Here is a 22550-nt window from a genome sequence, read left to right as displayed (position 1 = left end):
TATACACTTCTGAATAATAGAGAGGAATTAGAAGGGTAACACCAAATTTCCAACTCCCTTTCAGGAAAGGGAAAGGAGCAGCGCATCTGAATTATTCCAAGGTCACACAATACTTGCTTTTCACCAGCATTCTCCAAAACAAAGAAAAAAGGAAGACCCTCTCCAATATTTATGGGCAAGTTTGCTGCTTCTTTACTCCCATTTTTATCACTAATCATGGTATTAATGAGAAGTCAGTCGTACAGGTCTCAGATAGAAACAGATATAGAGATAGATGTCGGATGTCTCACAGTCCTGTCAGCAGCTTCTGCCAAGGGACTAATGGGTGAGGAAGAGGACTGACACACATTAAGACACATCAGAAAGAGACTGAGTGTCCTAAACAGCCCCGCAGAGGGACAGTAGCATCTCTTATCATGCCCTAAGCCGGGCATACCACTGCAGACACAGGAAACTCATGTGAGAGCTGCAAATTCTTCCAGCAAGAGGCTCCTCCTAACTCCCATCCTACCCTTCCCATCACCCATTTCTCTTGACTCAGCAGCTCCGACCAGAGCACAGCCCTCCCCACTGGACAGGCTGCACACAGATCAAACCAAAAGCTCGAAGGGAACACAGTGAACCCATCTCAGATGGTCTGGGAACAAGTCGAACCTGGGTCTGCAGAGACAATGTGCAAAACAACCCCGTCTTTACGGAGTTTCTGTCAGTGTATTTCAACCAAGTCCGCCACTGCACAAAATTCCTGCAGGGGCCCTTCATCTTAATTTACCTCTTATTCCATCTAAGAGTGAAACTTGTAAGAGACATAGAAAGAGAGAAAAAATGCTGTTTGTTCCTTTCCAAACATGGAGCATCTGCCACCCACACATGCAGGGAGGTGCAAAGACTCTGCGTGGGGGGAGACACACCAGCATCGTGCCACACCCCATCTCAAAAAGCCCCAACAAAGCACATTTGTGAAAAGAAACAAAACCACCTTATTACCTTCATGGACATCCAGTCCCCTAAATTAACTGTACATGCTCTTCAGAACCAACACAAAATCGAAGGCACAACAGCCTGCTATTTTTAAGCACCAGAAAACACAGTACTTTACAACTAACTTTGAACACATGCTCACTGATTTGTTGTTTTCCTCCGCATCTCACCAGGCTCCGACTGAGCCGATCCAAATGTGCTGAAAACACAATTACTGCTAAGACACCCAGGCAAACAGAACGTTATTTTCAACTGCCTGGTCCTTCTCTTGCTTTGATTTGACAAAGCAACGCATCCTTCTTGAAAGGTACACTGGGATGTAAACCTTAACATATAAAGGTAATTAACCTGAAAAAAGAATAAAATAGAATAGCAACTTTGAATTCCTGCAGCAGCTACATTTTAATCTCCTTATATAAGCTAGAGTTATGTTGATAGAAAAAACAAGGTGTCTCCAAATTCTTTAACTGTTGTCCTTGTACAGTCTGAAGCCAAATCCATTCCAACAAGACTCTCATATTACTGAAACATGCACTCGTTTCTCTAGTCGCCTATACTTGTCCCAAGCTGCTTTTATGAATCCTACTCTGAGTTTTTCATTGATGAAAACAGAAGATGTCTTACAAGGCATCCTTGAGCTCAATGACACCAAGACAACGACCACTGGGTGCAAGCGGTGATCTCCATGAAGTCCTATTAGAAAGATGGGGTATTTGATACTCGCTTTCTTGTTCAGGCAGAACAGCCACTACCAAATCCTCAACATCTGAACTCTTCTGCCACTGTAAGTGGCATGCTTTATCTTGAATTCATGTATCGGGTTATCACAGTTGAAGAGTTTTTGTTTGAACAAATCAAAAAAGATGACATCCTGTTTTCTGAAACCTCAGATGTACTTTTCAACTTTGACACAATACCGTGATGTTCTCCTTTCAGACCTAGAGACTGCAACCTTAGATAAAAACATACGGGATGCTTGTAGCCATTATCAGGCCATTTCACGAGTCTGTCAAGTTGTCATCATCTGGTGAAAGCACTGAATCTTCCACTTCATTAGATGAGTTTTCTCATTTCTTCCATTGCTTAACTTTTAGCATATAAATGTTTAGCTATTTTGTATTTTATACTTAGAAACCATCTTGCATGATCGGCTTTAAGACAGAAGGAAGACGATTCTTTCTGAAACTGGTTCATTAATTTGACATACAGTCCGCTTCCCAGAAGCCTTTTTGCTCTAATCTTGGTAATGCATTCCGTTCAGCAAGCCATGCTCTTCCACCTAGTCATTTATAGCCCTCACTCACTCAATTATCCTGTTTTTCTACATAGCTGCATAAAAGTCCAGTCTCCCTCCCCTGCCTATGCTTTCTATCCGCCTGGAAGCCTCTCTCCCTGCCACCCCCAGAGCACCACACATCTTGGGAAAAGCGTTTGCTGGACTCTGAATTCCTGAGGATCTGTAAGTTGATGCAATACTATGAGCCTTCTTGCCACAAACTCCAGACATTCCTCCCTCCAAGGCCTGACATTTAGATGTGCATGCCTGAACAAGTCTGGATAACAATTCCTTCCTCATCCCTTCTCTGCTCTCCCCCATTCTCCCGCCATCTGAGAGCAAGTCTGAAAAAAATAATTTCTTCCACAGAGAAAGGTCAGCACCTAGAAACAGTCTTTTTTTATGATACAGACTCAATTTTAAGCCTGTACCATGTGATAGCATTTGAAGCTAACTTCCTCCACAGTCCCCTCCTTTCCCCAGTAAGTCTCTTGTTAAGTTGTTCCTTATCCCCATTTTCAGCTACTCGCAAAAAGAAAGAATGGGAAGGTTTAAAAAGGAAAAAAAAAAAAAATCAAAGAAGAGAAAGGCTCAAACGATGGGGAACAGCAACACGCGTGCAAAAGCAATAGTTTTGTTCAGTACCCAAAGACTGACTTTAAAGTAAGGTATTGCTCTCTTCATGTTACCATATTGAACCAGGGAAAAGAATTACACTCAGCCCATGCCAAATAGCATTACAATTAGTCACAACTGTGCAATACGCTTTTTGAGAGATGCAGGGGGAAAAAAAAGCATCAGACTTTGCATACGCACTCCCCACTGCATCAGAAGAGAGAGCCATTAGGAGGCAGACAAAGCAACATCACACATATCCAAACGCGCTCCTGGTCCTCACCTTATTGGCTCTAATCTGCTTGTAAATGTCCGTTTGCTGCCGGATTCGGTATTCCAGGTCCGAGACGTGGGCTTGGAGCCAATTCCAGCGACTGACGATGGCTGCACGGTCTGCTGCCCATCTCCACTCTGCCCTTCGCCTCCTGGAAAAACAGAGAGGGGAAGGGGGGATTATTTTGAGTGTGATTTTAATTACACAGTCCACAAAAAACCCTAGCAGAACTGACAGATAGATCAAAAGCTACATACTGAATGGCATGACTGATACCATCTAGCCACTGCTAATAATTACCAACCAAACTACAGACGTGCTGTAAAAGCCATGCCTCCGCAGAGCAATATTAAAACAACTTTTGGTACCCAGTGATTGAAGTCCTGCCTATGCAAGCGTTAAGATTTTATTCCACGCTTAGCTGAACCAGCAGCTCCAGTCCTACCTGGGCGCATCTGCCAGACCCACTTTTCCAAGTCTTGGAGAAAACAAAACCCATCTGCCCTCCCTTCCTCGACATAGCCTCTTTAAAAAAAGACCTCTCTCATCAGTCACAAAATACGCCTGAACACCAGCACATACGACGTGGCCACAATTAAAACTCAGTGGCAAGTTTCATAACACACCATCATTTGGTTTGAAGAGTAACCGCTGTTTGGAGATGAGCAACAGTGCTAACAGTGCCTTGCACAAGCTGCTCCCCTGCAACGAGGTGTTGCAAAGGAAAGCAGGCAAGAGTAAACTTTATTTCTGCATCTGATGGCTTGACTGAGCAAACAAAGAAGCCAGGAAAAAACATCAGAAAATTACCAAATGAACGACTCCTCCAGGGCTCAGAGGCGCGATGAGAGAGAAGGCAAGCACGTGTGGGTGCATGGGGGAACCCACACACTTTGCAACTCTTGACTGATTTCCTACCTTCTTTATCTCTGCTGCGAACACAAAGTACGGTTCTGCAGGAGCATAAATATGCTTTCACTAGTGCATGGACTACACCATTGCATTTTACGGTCAACTGTTACAAAACCACCCTCACTCTTTATTACCGCACTCCAGGGCAGAAAGGAACACAAAGACGGGAAGGTACGTATAAATCCACGGCTCCCCTCTCTCACATTAAAAGCCGTAACATTATGAAAATATACCCTAAGCATCCTGATTCCGGTGGATAAATATTAAGGCTACCCAGAAAGGAAGAAAACCACAACATGGTGCAGAAACAAAGCATCAGCAGAAAGTGCATGCACAAATCCAGTGCCACTGCACAAAGCCTTTGCCACATCTGGATGTTTGGCAGTTAAGAAATTACTCACAAAATAATTCCCTTTGCCTATCTCTCCCTCCTTCTGTAGTATTTTTGAACCCAGCAAGAGCACACGGGGCAGGGGAGCCACAGCAATGTCCAGATTTTTCTTCCAAAATACAACCAAGAAGTCTCCTGCTGAGCTTAACCTGTTTCAAAGCTGAAACCAGCCATTATAGCAAAAGCAAAACATGGTAAATGAGATTTACTACTGAAGCAGCCCCAGCTGCAGAGATGGTAAGCAACAGCAATAATCAAGTTCTTAGAAAAATCTACACCTCCTATGCATCTGCCCTTATTTAGGCGTACTGCTACCAAATGCACTTGCCTAAAAAAAAAAAAAAAAAAAAAAGCATCAGGGTTATTACAAGTTTCAAATCAACTAATAGAAATACCCTGAAAAGGAGGAGTTGGTTCCTTCAAACTGCAAGCGAAACCCACAAATTTAGAACAAGACACGTTCTCCATATTCTTGCTGGACCTCCCGGCTGCGTGGGCGATGTCGCTTCAGTGCCAACTCAGATGAGGCCAGATTTCCACCAAAACGGGCAATTGTATCTGCTGCCTACAGTCCTCCCAGCCCTCTCCAAGACCATTTTCAAAGCACTTTTAGGAGCTTAAGTCCTTCTCTCTGGAATATTTCCCTGTGTAAAGTGCCTGCTCTATTTTGATCAATGCTGTCCTTGTATTTGGTGGAAATGTTAGTATTTATTGTAGATGGATGCCACAGCAAGGCCAGATCTTAATCCTCCATCAGTTACACCGAGGATACAGCCAGCAGAGCCTGAGACAAAAGGCGGCCAAGGCAGCTGAGCACCGGGGCTGGGTAAAGGTCTGACATACCCTACCAGCAAGGCAGAGTGACCACAGGGTTAATCTGGTTTACAATGGGCTGAGCAGTTGCCAACACCACCCCAGCATCACCCGATCACGCAGCTCTAATCCAGCTCTCTGGCCCAGTCACGCTTTTCTCTGTTCCAAGAAGGGTAACGCCTTGCAAGCTTTACGCTCCCTCCTCCCCACAAGGGATCTCCAGTCTGAGCCTAAATGGCACGCAATCCCCTCCACGACACCGGAGGGTAGAAAAGTGGTGTTTGGGAAGCAGATCTCCCTTATCTCGCAGACACATTTCTCTGAGCATCACTGGAAAAGCGGCGCTGCTCTGACTCAATCACTCGCAAGGTTGACAACGTTTTCATGTCGTAGTTCCCCACAAGACTTTCCAGAACACATTACCTCTCTGCCAGCCAAGTTTCAGTGAAATTCTACCATACTCTCATTTCAGAAGCTAAGAACAATTTTACTGGAGAAGAGTTCATCTTTTTTTATAGCTTAAAACCAGGAAAGACCTCTGCAATGGCTGTGCCTGCTTTTATGGCATCTTCAGCATCTGTGGATGCAACAGACTATCCGGACCCCTAGAAAGTTTAGGACTCTAAGCCAGATCTCAGCAGACTTCAGATTGCTCTCTGGGGATCCACATAGCATTGGGAATTGTTTTTAGAAATATCAAAAGCTGCTGAGAGCACCTCCAAACTGCTAGCTCCCTTGCTTGCCTCTGCAACATTACAAAGCACCTATGCCTGCTGGAACAATACTAGCCTGTTCCGTTAAAACATCTCATTCTTTTGCTCAGATTATACAGAATTGAGATTAAGTATAAAAAACACCTTACGCCCATTTAGAATCCTAAGTGACATGGCAGCGTAAGCAGCAGCAGACCTGCTCTTCACCTTAAAATCAGGACACATCCTACCCTAGAGAACCCCACTGGATTTAAACCAAAAATAAACCAAGAAAGCGAAACACAGTAACGTATACTTCATCCTCTGACACCCTGTGGCATAAGTGGAGGAGGGGAAGGTACATAATGATGGCTCAGCCACACTTTCCAAAACAGTATTGAGCGTAGTGTGGTCCTCTATATTTAGAATTAAGCCTTTTTCAGAGCCTGTTCAATTACACCCTTTGCTGCAATGTGCTGTCAGTAACATATATGTGCTGTCAGTAACATATATGTGTTTTCCTCATGTACATCAGCTTTTGGATAACAAGCTATGTAGCTTCTTTAGCTTTAATCTCTATACAAATATTTTGCAAGAACAATTATTTTCTTGACTAGCACTAGAAAGCAGCAACCATGCACAAAATAGAGCATCTGAAGTCGCTGCACTCACCACCGACAGTCACCTGAAAACTCAACCGGACACCCCGCTCTGGGGGAAGGGAAACCCACTTCCTTTCTTTCTAAACATTAGGGACTTTAATGTGACAATTAATAAGAGAGTTTATTGCACTTGCCCGAAACAGGTTTTGGATTAAGCTGAACAAGACGACTGAAGAGACGGCCAGATGGCTGCTGAGAGTGGTGCCGCTGCAAGAGGGCTGCATGGCTCGTCTTGAGAGTGGTCTTGTGCTTCCAGAGGCAAAGCTGGCGCGGGGAGTAACATGAGCAGTGGCAAAGCAGTTAAATCCCGCATCCTCCAAGAGAAACCATTCATCGTGCTGCTGCACGGGTGTGCTCTGTGAGATTGCAAGTGCTTGCACAAAACAGGTTACGGAGGATGGCATAGGACAGCCCCTCCAGCTGGGACAAGAGGGTAAGCTCATGAAACAGCACAGAAAATGAATTATTCAGGAGCCTGATCCTTTTAAAAAATAATTTCCCAGGTAAACTCATTCCCCTTCTGCAGGCACTGGTGTGTGCAGGAGAGAGGCCTCAGCAGATGACACGACGGGAGCGACAGCCGCCCCTCGCCTGCGTGCGCCCAGTTGGCGTGGCACTCAGCTTGACCGACAAGGACAGCGTCCTGCAAACTTAAGCAGACGGTGCTTATTGTAAATAGTGCATGCGCGCAGAATTAGCAGCCTTACGTCTCCTCACGCGGAGGGAACCCACACATGCCCGGAAGGTGCCCGAGAGGGCCGGGAGGCTGGGACGGAGGAGGAAGAACAAGCAGGGAGCCGAGCCAAGCTCAGCCCGCAGGGTTATAAAGACAATGAGAGGCTGTGGGGCTTCACGGGAAGGGGGCGAGGGAAGAACAGGATCCCTCTTCCCCATCCGTGGCAGAAGACCTCAAATCCTGCCCTTTGTGGCTGCAGCCTCAAACTGGTGCCGACAGCTCCTGCCCCACGGTGCTGAGCTCCCAGACATGCTGCACTGTGCCTGCCTCTTCAGCAGAAACACACAGCCTTTAGGAAACTACAGGAAGAAACTTTATCAACATGACAAATTCTCAGAGGTAAACACTTCTTCCTAAAAAACAGCGGTTAGTTTAATATGACTGCAGAAGGGCAGGGGGAAAAAAAATAAATCCCGTGTTACACCAGCCCAAGTCCTTGGGATGGGCTCCAGTCCTTCCCTAAGTAAAAAACCAGGCAATTGTGGGTTAAAATCAGTTATCCTAAATGGCAAAGTCAACTCCAGAAAACAAAATCCACCAGCCAGGTGCTCCTGCCAGGCAGCAGTGTCCCCGTTTCAGAGGCGGAAGAGCCAACGGGACAGAAATGTGACTCGCTGCCGCTGGCCCAGCGAGCTGCCAAGGGGCAGGGCAGGCGCTGCTGTCCTCGGGCAGGGCAGCCAGCCCCACGCACCACAGAGCTTGGCTTCAGCTATTTCAGGAAGGGGGGTGTGCTCTCATTTTATTTTTTTTTTAAATAAGCAATATAAATACAGCCCTGTCAATGAACACGGCAACACCTCAGTCAATGCATTTCCACCGGTACAACCAGTGCTACACCCGGTTCAGCCATCTCAGCAGTCGTGGTGCTGTAAAAGCTGTACAAGCTCCATATAGATAAGCCCTCCCTAACACAACCTCCACCTGTGAAACGTGCTTAAACCAAGCCTATGTATAAAAATCAAGTCCAAGCTGTCCACAAAGCACTGCTGGGTGAAGATGCACAGGCATCTTTCCACTTCCAAGGAATGGCACACCCATGCCCTCCTCCCACGAGCAGGTTTTACATATTGCCTTAGAGGAAATGCAGGCCCATTGGAGTTCCCTGCTGCGGGCTGGTTTTGTACCAGCAAGTCTTACAAGACACACATTCATTTTGCTTCTTCTGGACCTCAGAGAAGCTGCGTTGCCTCCCTCCACCACACGACCGGTGGTGAGAAGCCCTTGCCAGCTGTCAGTCCGTCTTGCTTTCTGCTGAGTCCATGCAGCTGAATGCCAATGGGGTGGACAGACGGCACCAAACTGAAGGAATTAGAGATTAGCAGAATTATTTTTCACCAGGAGACTGCCCTACTAAAGGCCCAGCTGCAAAGTGAGCAAAGCAGATCCACCAGCTGCTGCTAAACCATCCTGATAATGACACGGAGCAGTATAGACAAATGAAGTTAGAAGATTTCAGATTGGAAAGTTACAGGCTGGAAGGGAACTACGTATCAGAACCACTTCTAGGAGTCAGCAGTAATGAATGAGAAACAGCCGCCAGGGTCTGGAGTGAGATTGTTTCTGCCACCCAGAGCACTTCAGCAAACCCAAATCATCTTGATGTTAAATGAGGAATAACAGGTCGTGCTGGAAGAAAAAGAGTCGACGCCATGAAGAGAGAGAAATGCGACACACAGAAACACTGAAAAACTTTACACACAGCCAAGCAGCCTGCGCAGTGAAATAGCAATGGGAGAGATTCACCGTGAACCAGAAAACGCTTTCGGCAATGAAGCACAAGCCTGTGGTGAGCTGTACGGCGCTGCCAGCTCTGCTGCACCACAGCCACCCTGCCTGCGTGCCGGGCAGAGGGCAGGGGAGCCGGCACACCCCGGGGCACGCGGTGGATCTGAAAGTCCTTGGCCATGACACTGCTGGCCTCTCCCTTCCAGTGCAGATACAGATTAATGCTGCAACACGAGGCAATAAGCTGCAGTGTTCCAGGCACTTTCCCCTCCTCCACTATTTACTGGCATATACTCAGGGGCTTTTCTGTCCCCTGAAATGCAGTCACCTACCAATGCAGAGGCTGCTCTGTATTTACTCTCCGCCTTCCCATGCAACTTTCAATGGAAGAAATCACCAAAGATCTCCAGGTTTGGTTCAAAGCCCCAGATTTCAAGACCTTCTCCCAAAAGACTCACAACCTCAGCCTCTCTCACCCACCAGAGGCAAACTGGAAAGGCATTACCTAACTTCATGTAGGAGGCTTACCATGGCATTAGGACAGACTCCAAGAGGTACAGGATAGGACATTTCTTGAATAAGACAATTAAGTATCTGTCCACCAAATGAGGTTGCAGTACTGGGAATCAGGAGATGCTTGCCAGATGACCCACAACTGGGGCCCCACTTTGACAATCCTGAATGTGCCGTGCTGTGGGGAGAAGGATTTAGTCTCTAACACCTGGCTGAGACACAGCTGGGTCAACGTTTCACTATCTGGGGGAGAAGGAAGGGAGAGGAGATTGTAAAACAACGTCCCATGGAGCTTCCTCTGCAAGACTGTCTGCACAGAGCTGGTTCTTCATGGAGGTCTCCATCCTGATCCACTCTTGTGCTCTATGGCCAAATTCTCCTTTTCTTGGGTAGTGCGATCCCACCCCCCACGCTGACTTGCTAGAGACCCACCCCAGCACACCACATCCTTTCCCACCAAAGGCATGGCCCACGCTGAAAACCTGGGATTGTTCCGGAGCCGCTGTCCATGTTCATCCCTTGTGGGTCTACCAGGCTTCAGCTCTGTCGGGGGGGTTGTCAAAAAAGTAGGCTGGGTGCTACTGGTTTGCCATGAACTGCTCTAACATCCCAGCTGGTTGGCTCTCGATTGATAACAACCTGCTTTTGGCCTCATATGGCCCTTCACACACTGGTCCTCTCTCCGAGGAACCAAGAAAAAATACACGTGCAAGATCTCATCATCAGTTACACACATCTCTCAGACTGCACCAGCCAATTTGCAACTGCAGGAAGCCACAGTCCCATCCCAAATTCTGATTCTGCTCCAAAATCTCTGCACAAGCTGCCTTCCTCTTCCCAGCCCTGTACTCAGCTCCACATCCCACCACTGCCAAAATGCTCAGAGGTGCACTTCGTGCCTTCCTGAGAGCTGCCCAAGTACCAGCACTCGATGCAATTCACTGTTCTTAACTAGAAGAGGGATCTTGCCGCCAGCTACAGCAAACAAAAACGGGGCACACCAGAGCTAAGCTCCCATTTCCACCTGGGATCTTCAGCAGGGACAAAACCTGCCAACAGACCACAAAAGTGCTTTCAAATATGACCATTTATGACATTCAGCTGTCAACTCTATTAAAGGGCAAATCATCCATATTAATTCTGCATGCTTTCCTTGCATTACCTACCACAAGGTAGCAGCCTCAGGGCAAAGTTTAGTAGTGCGAATGCAATGCAACGCTTCATGTCCATACTGGTACAATGCCTACTCCTGAACAATAGTGAGGTGCCAAGAGACATCTCATGGTTAAATCAACTGTTGATTCACCGGAAACCGAAAAACATTAGCATCAAAACTGCGTTAAAAAAAGTTCCCCATTCCCTTTCTCTGCTCATCTTCTGAGGGGCTCACATGCCAGTACTGAAAATAAAGTAAAATATCAGGACACTTGCTGTTAGAGTCCATGCTAGGGACAGCATTACCAATGCTTACGCACTCTGGAAATTCAGAACAAGCCCAAGTAAAAAGCCATGCGCTCTGCTCACATATACAATTCTGACAAGAAAAATCTAAGCGTCATCCCCCAAGCACTACTTTTCAACTTTGCAACTACTTTGCAACTTTTTCAATTGCTCTCATGATCTTTAATTGTGCCTCACTAAAGGAAGAAAGAGATTTGCACCCAACTCAGCTGCTATTTTTCCAGTTTGCTCCTGTCCCCATATAGTCTTCAAATTCATTCCTCTGCCCTAACCCTCTACAACAGACCACCAAGCTTTTATACTTTTTTTTTTTTTTTAAAGACCAGTGCAAACCCAGATCTATGGGTGGAGCAAGAGTTAAACTCTGCCAAATACACTTGCATGATACTCCAAGGGAGAAAGAGAAAACCCCACAAGCCCTCAAGAACAATCTCATTAGCTGATCATAACATTTCTGCCTGCAAAGAAGCCAAAGTGAACAATTTGTTCAGCTGAACACCCGCCCCCGCCCTGTGGACAGAAACATCAGCTTCCGAAGGGCTCTTCTATTCACAGCATGTGCTCGACACTAATCTAAATCTAGTTCAAACCTCAACTCGGTTCATTCATTCCCGTATTCAGAAAAACCGAAGACCTCTAGAGGCTGGGAGTAAAGAGTTATTTCCACCGTTCCTCACTGAAAAACCCCCACCGCTCGGGGGAAATTTGTGAACACAAATCCTAAGGCATTTTGCTGCTGAGTAGGGCTAAGCAAGGATGGCAGGCTTCTGCCCAAGAGAGAGGGCAGCGCTGGCCGGCTGCCAGCAGCCCAGGGGCCATGCATAATTTGCATTCAAATAAAGCAGATCACAACTGCCCTCCTTTTTGATGATGAGGAATCATCCAAACCACTCCACCGGCCACAGCATGCAATGCTTTGTCTACAGAGCAACCATCACTCGGCTCAGGATATGAAAGGTTTGTTTTGGCATCTCTAGTTCATTTCTATTAAAAAAGAAAAAAAGAAAAAAAAAAAAAGAAAAAAAAAGAAAAAAGAAAAAAAATTGGCCCAGGCCAGCCGTTAAAAGATGCCTGAACTCCTGCACAGAAATTATGGCAGGACAAGACTGCACAGCCTGTGGCAACTGTGCACAGCAGAATCCAAATTTCTAATACTCCAGTTGCAGAATCGGTGTCTAGCCCATGGCCCAACACCGGTATGGAGCCGCAGGTCCCAGCAGCCCCTCAACCCGAGACGATACTCCATACTAGACTTCATTTCTTGTCTTCTCCCCTCTCGCTGCTGCAGCCAAAGCCTTTGCCCCAGGCCACACTCTCATGGCAGTTTCTCTCCCCAGAATATCCCCAAATCCCGTCCTAGCGGAAGGTAAGTGCAGCCCAAGGATCCAAGAAAACCCTTGGACGGGTACAAAAACTCTATCCACAAACAGACCTACAGATGGGGAAACAAGAGAGGGAAACGAAAAATACCAAAGTGAAACAACTGCTGGGGGGGGGGGGGGGCGGGGGGGCGCGCACGGGGGGGGCAGGGGGACACCACCCCCCCCCCACCCTGCTCATTGCACGGAAAAAACCAAAGCTACCAAACCACCTTTCTCAGCCTTCCTGCTTACTAACAGATTTTACTGTGATTCAGGACAATTTAAACTACTTTAGAAGCTGCGTAGCAAAGATATACTTGAATCCACTCTTTGAGAAAGAAGTTTTCCCCTGAAATAAAATGTCAGGGGATTATTTATGTTGTTGAACAACATCATCACCATCTACATACCCCCGTATCAGGCTTATCTTAACGAGACTTATACTTCTGAAGTGCAAATGGTTTCAGAAAATGTTCTCAGAAAAGGAAGTAAAAAACAGGCCACCCTACTAAACTATTCTTCCCTTAAATGTAATACTTTGAAAAATAATATATGCCACGTAAGAGGAATCCCAGCAAGCAGGCAGGGAACAAGCCAGCAAATTCTACAGAGACACACACAGAGCAAACAAACTGTACTCCATTTCTCATCGGGAAACCGAAAATCATCATTTTATTTACCTCCTGTTTTTAGCTCAGAACAACACTGCTGGCTGGTGAAACACCAGCCGCATCACCTGCCGAAACTTGTAACTTTAGTTCTCATGCACCCCTGTGCCATGTTCAGGGTCTGGCTGTGCTGCAGAAATGGAGTTAACAGCTGAAACCAGAGCAGTTCAAGAACACTATCATCTGAAGGTGAAATGCCATGCCGCCCCAGGCATCGCACAAGGCACATCGGCTCATGTGCCGATGATACAATATTTCATGCCAATGTGCAATAACTTGGAGCCCACCACCTCCCGGGTTTGGATCCTGCAGTGGTGAGCCGGCAGCACGGTGGCACGCAGCGGTGACTCACGACGTGTCGGTGATGCTGAGTCACTCGCCTTGTCTGTGCTGGCCCTTTCTCAGTCCCATCCACAATCCCAATGGAAACCCATGAACCTCGAGAGGAACACACGGCAGCTTTCACCAAAGCCTGGAAATGGCAGAATGGTCTCTCAAAAAAGTCGAGTGGATCCCTTGATAGGTTTTGGTTTTAAGAACTGGAAGGATGCAATAAACATCTGTTTGGATGGTGATCCTAAAGTACTCATTAAGGCCATCAGCAAAAGGATCTGTGGGATTTCAGACACCAGCTCCCAAGCAGGGTCTGCACGTGATGTCAGGATGTTTTGTCCACACAACAGCAGCTCCGCCACAGTTCCCTCTGTTGTGCCCATCTCACCTACAGCCAAGCCAACAGGAACCAAACCACAGCCGGGTTTAACTCCGTGCCGGCAGGTATGAGAACAGATCCCAAGGTCCCAAGGGACAGAAATATTTAACACTCCTGTCCCCTGTGCCAACCCAACAGCATGACTTCGGTAACACCCAACAGGGTGACACAAAGAGGACACCTTCCAAACAAGGACATGGGAGCCAGTCGCTAAGACAACAGGCAGAGAGTGGTAAGCGATAAGGGGTGATGCTTTCCCGGCAGAGCTTCCCATCTCCACTCGGCCCTGCCCAGCAGGAAAACCCTTGCACAGCAGACCCCACAGCGATTTGGACTGTGCCACAGCTGCCTGGGACAGGCATTTAGGCACCTTCCTACCATTTTTCAGAACTTGCCTTCCTCTGCCTCAGTTGACCTGCAGCAAAAGCTGCAGTCACTCCTTGCTCTTACCGGGCAAGGAAGTCCAGGCAGAGGCCACCAATGGCTCAGTGCTGATCTTCAGCAGGAGTCTCCTGTAAGCACGGCGTAGATGAAAAATGTGCACTCTCTACCTTGTCAACCTCCACTCAGCTTCCTTCCACTAATGGGTGAATCCACAGGGATATGGAAATGTGAGGGGGAAATACGGAGACTAGAAACCACCACTTCAGCGCCAGAGAGGATTCCAAGCTTTTCCTGGTTCGGGGTTTTGGTTTCATTATTGTTTTTCATAAGCTTTAAGGCAAAACATTGTGCCACCTTACTAGTGTTTTTCTTAGCACCTCCATCTCGTTCACTCCCAAAGACTACTGCGGAGAAGATCTTCCCAAAGCGCTCAACTCCTCAAGCCAACACCCATACACAGATGCAGCTCCAGCCCTCTGCTCCCAAAAAGCTCATTTCACCCAGTTCCCATGAAGCTCTTGCTCTCCTCTGCTGCCATATTGCTACCCCCCAGGTTTGCTTAACTTCTTCAGCTATCTCAAGCTGTCACCTGTTTAAAAGAAGAAGAAAAAAAAAAGTCCTGATTTTCCATGAAGCCCCCAGAAAGACCCCTAATCATAAGGGCTCTGTGACGTGGTGTATCCATTAACTTTAAAGAGATTTCAACAAAATGACCATCATACCCTTATGATTTCACTTTCTGTTGAGTTCTTGACCAAGGCATAAATTTAGCAGCACGTCAATCAGTCAGAAGCAACACAGCACGGCCCAGCAGAAGGCTCTGCTCAGACTCAGAACTGGACTTCAGATTTTTTTTTTTTTCTTTCTTAGTTTCCTGAATGCTTTTAAGATCTTTGCTGAAATTCTTCACGCTGGTTGCCAGGGCTAGGTTTGAACTTTTGCCATATTTCAAATCCAAGTGCCCCAGATCTTTACGCTATGACATTTATGCAATGCCCCAAGCATTTATTCAGCTGACTGTCTGAAAAACAGCCATTCCAAGCTTTAGCTGCTCTTCAGCCCTTAACAGCAACAATTGTTCTGTGACAATAGCCTAAAATTCTGATTTTATTCTTTCAGCTATGCCAACATAAGTACTTTGGCCCATGTCTGAATCCTGTTTCAGCACCCATGAACTACAGAGCAAGGTGTGTGGAAAGAAAGGGAAGGTAGGGGAGCAAGCTGGGGACAGGAGGTGGGAATCAGAAGATCGTGGACACGAAGAGCTGGCTGTTATGCCAGCAAAACCGACTCTCCAGATGCACAGCAGAGCAGCCAGCTGAAAAATACCACGTTTCTAAGAGAATTTATTGGATCACTTTTTCAATACTGTTCTCCACATGCTCACAAGCAACTATGCAGGCACAGCAGCCAGTAGAATAGCTACTACTGCCAATGTGTAGAATTTGCCTGATCATCATCGTACCAGAAAATGCAAGGCAGTTTGTTACCCCCTGCAGCTAAATCCAGGAACAAGAAGGTAAGACTATACCATGCACGAAAGGTGTTTGTAACTGAACAACAAAGTTTGCTCCAACTGCAATGCACTTTCAATTCATTGGGAATTTTTCCCTTAAAGCTCTGATTAATATGCCATCCTCAACAATACAAGCTAAGTACCAAGATGCTCACCTTTCCCCCCAAAATGCCTAAATAGGATTGCTCAAGCTCACAACCAACTTCTTCCAGGAGCTTATCCTCCTTTTCGGCAATAAGGCCCTTCATCAATATTATAATTTTGCTTACAACAGCTTCCTAACAGGTCTGGGTTGCACAGGACAGTACAATCGTTACCTTTTTTAGACCCATATTTTTCATTAGAAGTTATACTTCTTCCATTAGAAAGCAGAAAGTGGCAGAAGCACTAAGCCAATGGAAATTTTGCTCTTCGTTTTCTTCTCCTCTTCATATTAAAGGTGAGATTTCATTACGAGATTTACAACCTTCCTTTGACAAAGCCAGTAGCTAGGGACCAGCGACTCCTGTTCACTAAGAAGAGGATACAGTACATGAGAAGAGGCTGGTTTTACCATCTTCACTAATGCATCGTGAGCACAACCAGCGACAACTACAACAAACCATTTTCTTGAATTTCTTTAAAATAAGAGGTCCTGAAATACTTGACAAATTGCACACATTGCAGCTCCATCCTAAAACTCTGCTTGCTGCCAAAGCACCAGAGAAGCACACGCAGGCGGATATACTGGCAAAGACCACAAGCCAAGCATCCCCCAACACAACCCTGTAGAAAACCAGCATCCTCTCTAGAAAACACTATAAAATAAATAAAAGCTGCTGGGACACCCTCAGTCAAAAAACACCTCATGGGCTGGGACAGCCTGGGCTTGCAGCAGCAGCAGTCAACATTTTCCAGGAAGGTATGCTTGAGCAAACAAGCCACTTCCCAGCTCCTGGTCTCCTTCAACCAGCAACAAGATACCACCTCACACTTGGCAGCACAGGATGATTTGACTTTTTGGATTGCTGCAAACCAAGCTTCCCTGAAATTAATGCAGTTAAAACATCAAAGAAGAGAAGGAAGGGGGTGTTCGGTGTCTTAAATTCTTCAAACAAAAGTAAGCGCACAACAGAGAGGAGACAATTACAGCACAGAGTAAACCGTTTGAAAACTTATTACACTTGTTCAACAGCATAGCCCTTTGTATGTGTGCCAATAGAGTAGTTTGGTGTCAAAGTGGGGGAGCACTCACTATAGACCATTAGTGGCACAATCCCTGGGGAAACAAGAATAGAGACTATGCAAATCAGGATCTATTGTTAAAAGGGAAAATTTATTTCACATTCCTGAGCAGCAGTGTTCCTGGAGCATAACAATTGGTGAGGCCCTTCTGCTGAGTACTGCACATTTTTATGCTCCACAGTAAATCAATATTCCATAATACAGAAACTATGTTAAATTATTGCCAGTGCAAGGACAGCAGCTCAGAGCTCCAGTTGGTGAACAGCATTAATACAACACCGTGTCAGAACAGGACTTATTTGGGACATGCTTTTCATCGTTCAGAAGAGTTTACTGAAGGCAGAATTTATGGAATTATTCTCCAGGACGTTAAAACCTTCCAGCTCACACCATAAAGAGAACAGCACCGGCAAAGGCAGTTTCCTGATCGTGCTGCCCTCTATTTGGTCTAAACAAGTGCAACTACAGTCAGCTCAGTGTTGCAAAGCTTTCCACTCAGGCAGCACCAGCAAAACAATCTCACAATGAGATATCCAAGAAAAACTGTAGTTAATCTTGAAGGGAGAACTCCTTGGATCCCCACGCCCCAGCTCTCCTTGCAAGAGAAGATGACTACTCCTTCAGTATTTATCAAACTTCCCAGCAATGGAGCTGGTAAGGACTCACTACAGACTAACGCGGGATGCAGACATCTGCCCAAACTGTGTTCAGCTAAGCAACTTCTGATCCCCATCAATCCAAGCAGGATTGAAGTGAGCAGTCCAACAAATAAAACATGCTTTCATTTTCCTCTTGGTTTAGCTTGCAGGAGATAGAGTCTTCCTCTTCTCCCCCACCCACTGCACCCAGTAAGTACCGACAGACATAAGGAGTGAGTAGCACTGGATGGTCCAGTCTTTCCAGGAATGAAAATGCTGCTTCAGTCTCTTCACTTTCTATTATGCAGCTGTTAAGACCTGAGGTCAAAGGGTGTTTTGTCATGGATCATAGCGAGGGGGGTGTTTTTTGTTTAACTCCACAGGTTTTGCAGCCCAAGATCAAAATGAAACCTCAGGATAAGTGATTACACTGAAGCAGGCTTCTTCTCCAGGCCTGCGAAATTTCTGCACGACTGAGATGACCTCACTCTCCTTATCTGCTCTTTAATGTCCTTGGAGGAAAAGGAGAGCGCTATGGAAACACACGTCTCAAAATGTACAATTCCAACATGAAGTTTGTGTTCATAAATACAGCTCTGAGAATCACAAAATCAAGTGCTGCTCTGTACCTGAAGCACAAAAGCCCTAAACCCTTTTCACAAAAGCCGCCTCTTAAAAAGTTTTTTTTCCAGTCTTCCTCACTGCTCATTAGAGCAAGCACGTGTTTAAGCTCACACAGAGGTAGAAGTCAAGAAAAAACACATTTGTTTGGACCATGTAGTGATATTAGGACAATATAGGTAGAAGCTAAGAAGGATTTCCAGCCGAAGCAGAAGTTATCATCAATGTCAAATATGGCTGAAATGGTCTGGGATGGGCAGGGAGTAATGACGAACTAATGGATTTTAGGGAACATTGAAACAGCGAACAGAGGCAGCATCGATGCATAGCAGCATCAGTGGTATGAATTCACTCATCAGGTGCAGTCCCAAGGCTCCCCAAGCTCCCTGCCTTCCAGGGGAGAAGCAAGAAGCAATCTGCTTCCCAATCCCATCCGGGAGAGCTGTGCTGCAGGAGGCAGAGGGAGCAATCTGCATGTGTGCAATCGCATCTCATGCCCACTCACTCATGGGCTTGCCCTGATTTCCAAGCCTTCAATCTGAGTTGCTTCAGAGTTGTAGGAAAAACGAAAATACGTTTTTCTGGCCTGAAGCACAGGGAGATCATCCCTGCTCAAAGTAATAGAAGCACCAGGCCTTTTAGGAAGAGAGAACACCCACTGAATAAAGCTGCACATATTCCCTCTGTAGTTGCAGTGCTCTGCTCCTCCGCGGCTCACTGCGCAGAGGAGTCTGCAATACATGTACCTACACAGGCATGCCCTAACACGGTCCCCCAGCAGACAAAGATCGCCTCTTTAGTCTAAAATAGAGCGAGGATAAAGCTACACATCAATATTAAACCTGAAGGTCATTTAGTCAAGGGAAGGGGCAGACATGCTATTTCTGGCATCGATCCAAGAGAAGTTTCCTCTCTCAACCCAAAGAGCCCTTCCAGTTAACACAGAAATAATACATTTCTGGCCTCCAAGCCCTTTATCTAAGAAATGGGATAAAATAATCCTGGCTAAAGGACTACTATACAGTACAGGAGCATGAAAAAGTCCAGAGAGAAACGGAAAGAGAGACGGAGAACGACAGGAGACTAATGTGAATCACGCTATGTTCAGTTTTGCCTGGAGCCATAGAGAAACACGGCACAAAGCAGTCATGGAGCACTGGGGTGGCATGGGCATGGAGAAGGGCATCTGCTTCTGGCTACGTAACTGTGGACAAGCAGCAGTAGAGACAGAGGATCAGAAGGCATAAATTAAGGAATTAGCAACTACGTTCCACAGCAAAGGACACAGAAAGGTTTCATGGAACTGGATCAAATCCGAGACCAGGATCCCAGTAAGGATGCAGGGGTAGCTGCTAGGTTTGGGGTAGATAAATTGGGGGCACAAGCAGAGCTGTCCTGGAGGGGTGGCTGAGGACGGCCAAAATGCAGCATACTCGGAGGCTGCAAAAATTGAGTTTCATTTCCATTAGGAGCAGGAAGGCACAATCTGCATTGTTCGGCCACGTGAAACCCCTTTTGTAACAGATGCTCCGGCATACAAAGGACTGAAGAAGCACAGGATTCCACCATCAAATGGGAGACACAAAAGAGCATCTCTGCTTTCCAAGAAAGGACCGAGCTCTGACCGGGTCGACGAACCTTCCAGAAGAGCAACTCTGGCCACTAATGAATGTCACTAATGAAGGGTTTTCAGGGAACTTCTCATCTCATTTGCATGCAACAAACCCACACATCATGTCACTTCCCTCCACTAGCGCTTTCCACAGTTTTCACACCAGCGGATGCCTGTCAACATCCGTGAATTTCTTGGGCATTCCTGGCTCCTTTATCAAGTTTTCCATCAAAAAGCTCATTTAATGAATCTGCAAATCCCTCTGCATGGTCCCACAGAGCACAGTTTAAGAACCACTATTTCAGCCCTTACTATCTTCTGAACGTGTTTGCCAGCAGCAATTAAAAACCAGCTATTTCTGCGATAGTAAGTTGCCGATTTAACTAGTACAAAAGTCTGCTTCAAGCCAGACCAAAGCCAGGCAGTGCCTTGTAGCTGTTTTGTGCATCACACACCAGGGTGATGCAGTACCATACCACGGGAAGAAGTGTCACTGCTGAGCTGTGATCCGTCTTTTCCGTTGAAGTAACTATAAAACAGAGTCATCACCAGCTTCAGTGGGAGCTGGCAAGTTCAGGAGAGCAGGTCATATTGGCCGTACATGCACCTAACCAATAACATATGTACTCTGTGTCAGAGAAACTTTCATTTTGGCCTGCAAAGCTGTTCAGGACAGCCAGGACAGCAGAAAGAAGGAGTATTTCACTGAACACAGACCCGAGTGCAGGATCAGACCCGCCTCTGCCAGGCTGCAGAGGTGGTGAGGGCTGTCCTGTACACCCCCGGCAAGCGGCATGGCATGGCAGAGATAAGAGGTGGCACACGCTTCAGCTGCAAAACCAAATCTGGATGATCTGCTAGGAAATGATCGAGACAAAAAGGACCGAACGCTCCACTTGGCAAGCCATCTGAGGGCTGCGAACTGAGTCATGTCGGTCGACATCCTCTCCTCCACCCTGGCTGCATGTACTGCCTTTTGGTACAAGGACAAAACGCACTCGGCACAAGCGGCTGGGAGTGAAAAGGCTCGTTGCTTGAGCTCCACCTGTCCCCTGGACAGAGGACTTCAGTCTCAATGCTGTCAAGCCTCCATCCTTCAACACAACTCAATGCACTGTAAAACAAGGACCTCCCCCCAAACATAGTTTTATCCACAGGAGGCCTCTGCTACTCGCTGTGGACTGACAAAGGCCTTAATGTTTAAACTTACAGATACCCTATTTATTTTCCTGAAAAGAGTATGGGGTAATTCAAACGCTGAGAGCGCATGCATGCCTTAGAGGAGGAAGGAAGCAGGATCTGAATAAGTCCGCAGAGCTCTTTTCTGCAGGGCTCAGAGCTAGCGATGCTAACAAACGCTGGAATTCCTATGTGAACCATCCAAACTGTTTGCTGAATGAGGCCCCCGAATTGCCGTGAGAGCCTGCAGAGGAGAAACCTGCTGCCGCTCCGTGGTGCCCCGTTCTCAAGGGCTCCTCAGTGTCGCATGTCCCGGCGGTGGCAGCTCGCCGGCCGAGCGCCCGTGGCGGCTGCGTGTGGTTGCAGCAGCAGCTACAAGTGCCGTGTCCACCCCGGTGAAAGGAGCAGTTAGGACGTGCCAAATACAGGCGGCCACACTGGGCCAGTTCGGATGCATGTGGTTGGACAGATAAGCAACAAAGTAAGTGGGTTGCTCTTTAATCAGGTTGCTATTTAGATGGCTGTGATATTGGCTTCAAAAGTAACATCCAGCTAAAAGCGGCATGAGAATGTAGAATGAACAGTTTACACAAGGTCTCGATTTTGCTTCATCATCCCAGAGTTGCACCAGATTTCAGATGTAAGTTTTCCTTTAGATAAAGTTTCTGCAATCATCATTTATAGCATGTTTACATCTTCAACACAGAAACAACCATTATGCAAACGTGAGAAAAAACTGGCTACACAAGCTTCTTCACACCAAGCGTCACCAAGGGGTGAGGTGGACATCAGTACAGGCTAAAGCAGATGTGACACTTAAGTGCTGCCTGTTCTCTCCCCAAACCTGCCTCTCACAATGTTCAGAAAATCCACTTAGTTTCAGTCCAGTACTTCAGACAAAGGAATTCCACGATACAAGCTTCAGTTCAACAACTAAAGTATAAATTCCCCCCACCCTTCTGTTCAGACCATACAGATTGCATAGCCAGAGCAAAACAGACCACCAGCACATCCCAGACTCCACACAAAACAAAACACTCCTATGTTTCTCCTAGCCTTGCTGCAGCTTTTCATGACCACCAAAAAACTGCTACCATAACACTACCAGAAAAAAAAAACCAAACCCACAGTTTTTAGCTTAGTATATAACAAAAGTTTCATATGAAACACAGCTTTTATTTCAAGTACATATATGCACATACAAACCTTTAACTCACATTCACTCTGGAGTGCTCAGAAAGGCACAGAAATGAATGATGTGATTTCTAAGTGCTTTGAACACTAGCTTAAAAGTTAACGGGCTGGAGAGCCAACTCCTGGGTTTTCTCTCTGGTTCTTCTGGTAAGACCAGTGTGTCCCACTAAATGCCATATATATTTTTGTTACCATCTCCCTCTCAACTCTTGCTGTGCTGGGCAAGACTCTGCTTTACCCTAGATACGCGGACCACACGCAATTATTCCATTTATCGTGCACAGCTTAAAGTACAAACCTCTTGCTGATATGCGATTTTGATCCAAACTCCTTAGATGTCACTTCCTCAATTCATGACCCGTTTGCATCTCTAAAAAATACTTTTTCTCT

The 22550-nt window shown here is 46.4% G+C and overlaps 1 protein-coding gene across 5 annotated transcripts in view; it reads right to left on the bottom strand.

Annotated features, from left to right (window-relative positions):
* The window catches only part of KANSL1 (KAT8 regulatory NSL complex subunit 1), a 101169-nt gene that overhangs the window by 26560 nt on the left and 52059 nt on the right, over positions 1 to 22550 (bottom strand). For all 5 annotated transcript variants that reach the window (XM_050911735.1, XM_050911739.1, XM_050911738.1 and 2 more), the window contains one exon: positions 3156 to 3297. In XM_050911735.1, the coding sequence (XP_050767692.1) occupies positions 3156 to 3297 (142 nt within the window). The remainder of the gene's footprint in view (positions 1 to 3155; positions 3298 to 22550) is intronic.

The sequence above is a fragment of the Gymnogyps californianus genome, chromosome 28, assembly GCF_018139145.2.
Source record: "Gymnogyps californianus isolate 813 chromosome 28, ASM1813914v2, whole genome shotgun sequence".
Classification (NCBI taxonomy): Eukaryota; Metazoa; Chordata; class Aves; order Accipitriformes; family Cathartidae; genus Gymnogyps; species Gymnogyps californianus.
The sequence above is the reverse complement of the archived record's forward strand: the minus strand, read 5'-3'. Positions and strand labels throughout refer to the sequence as shown.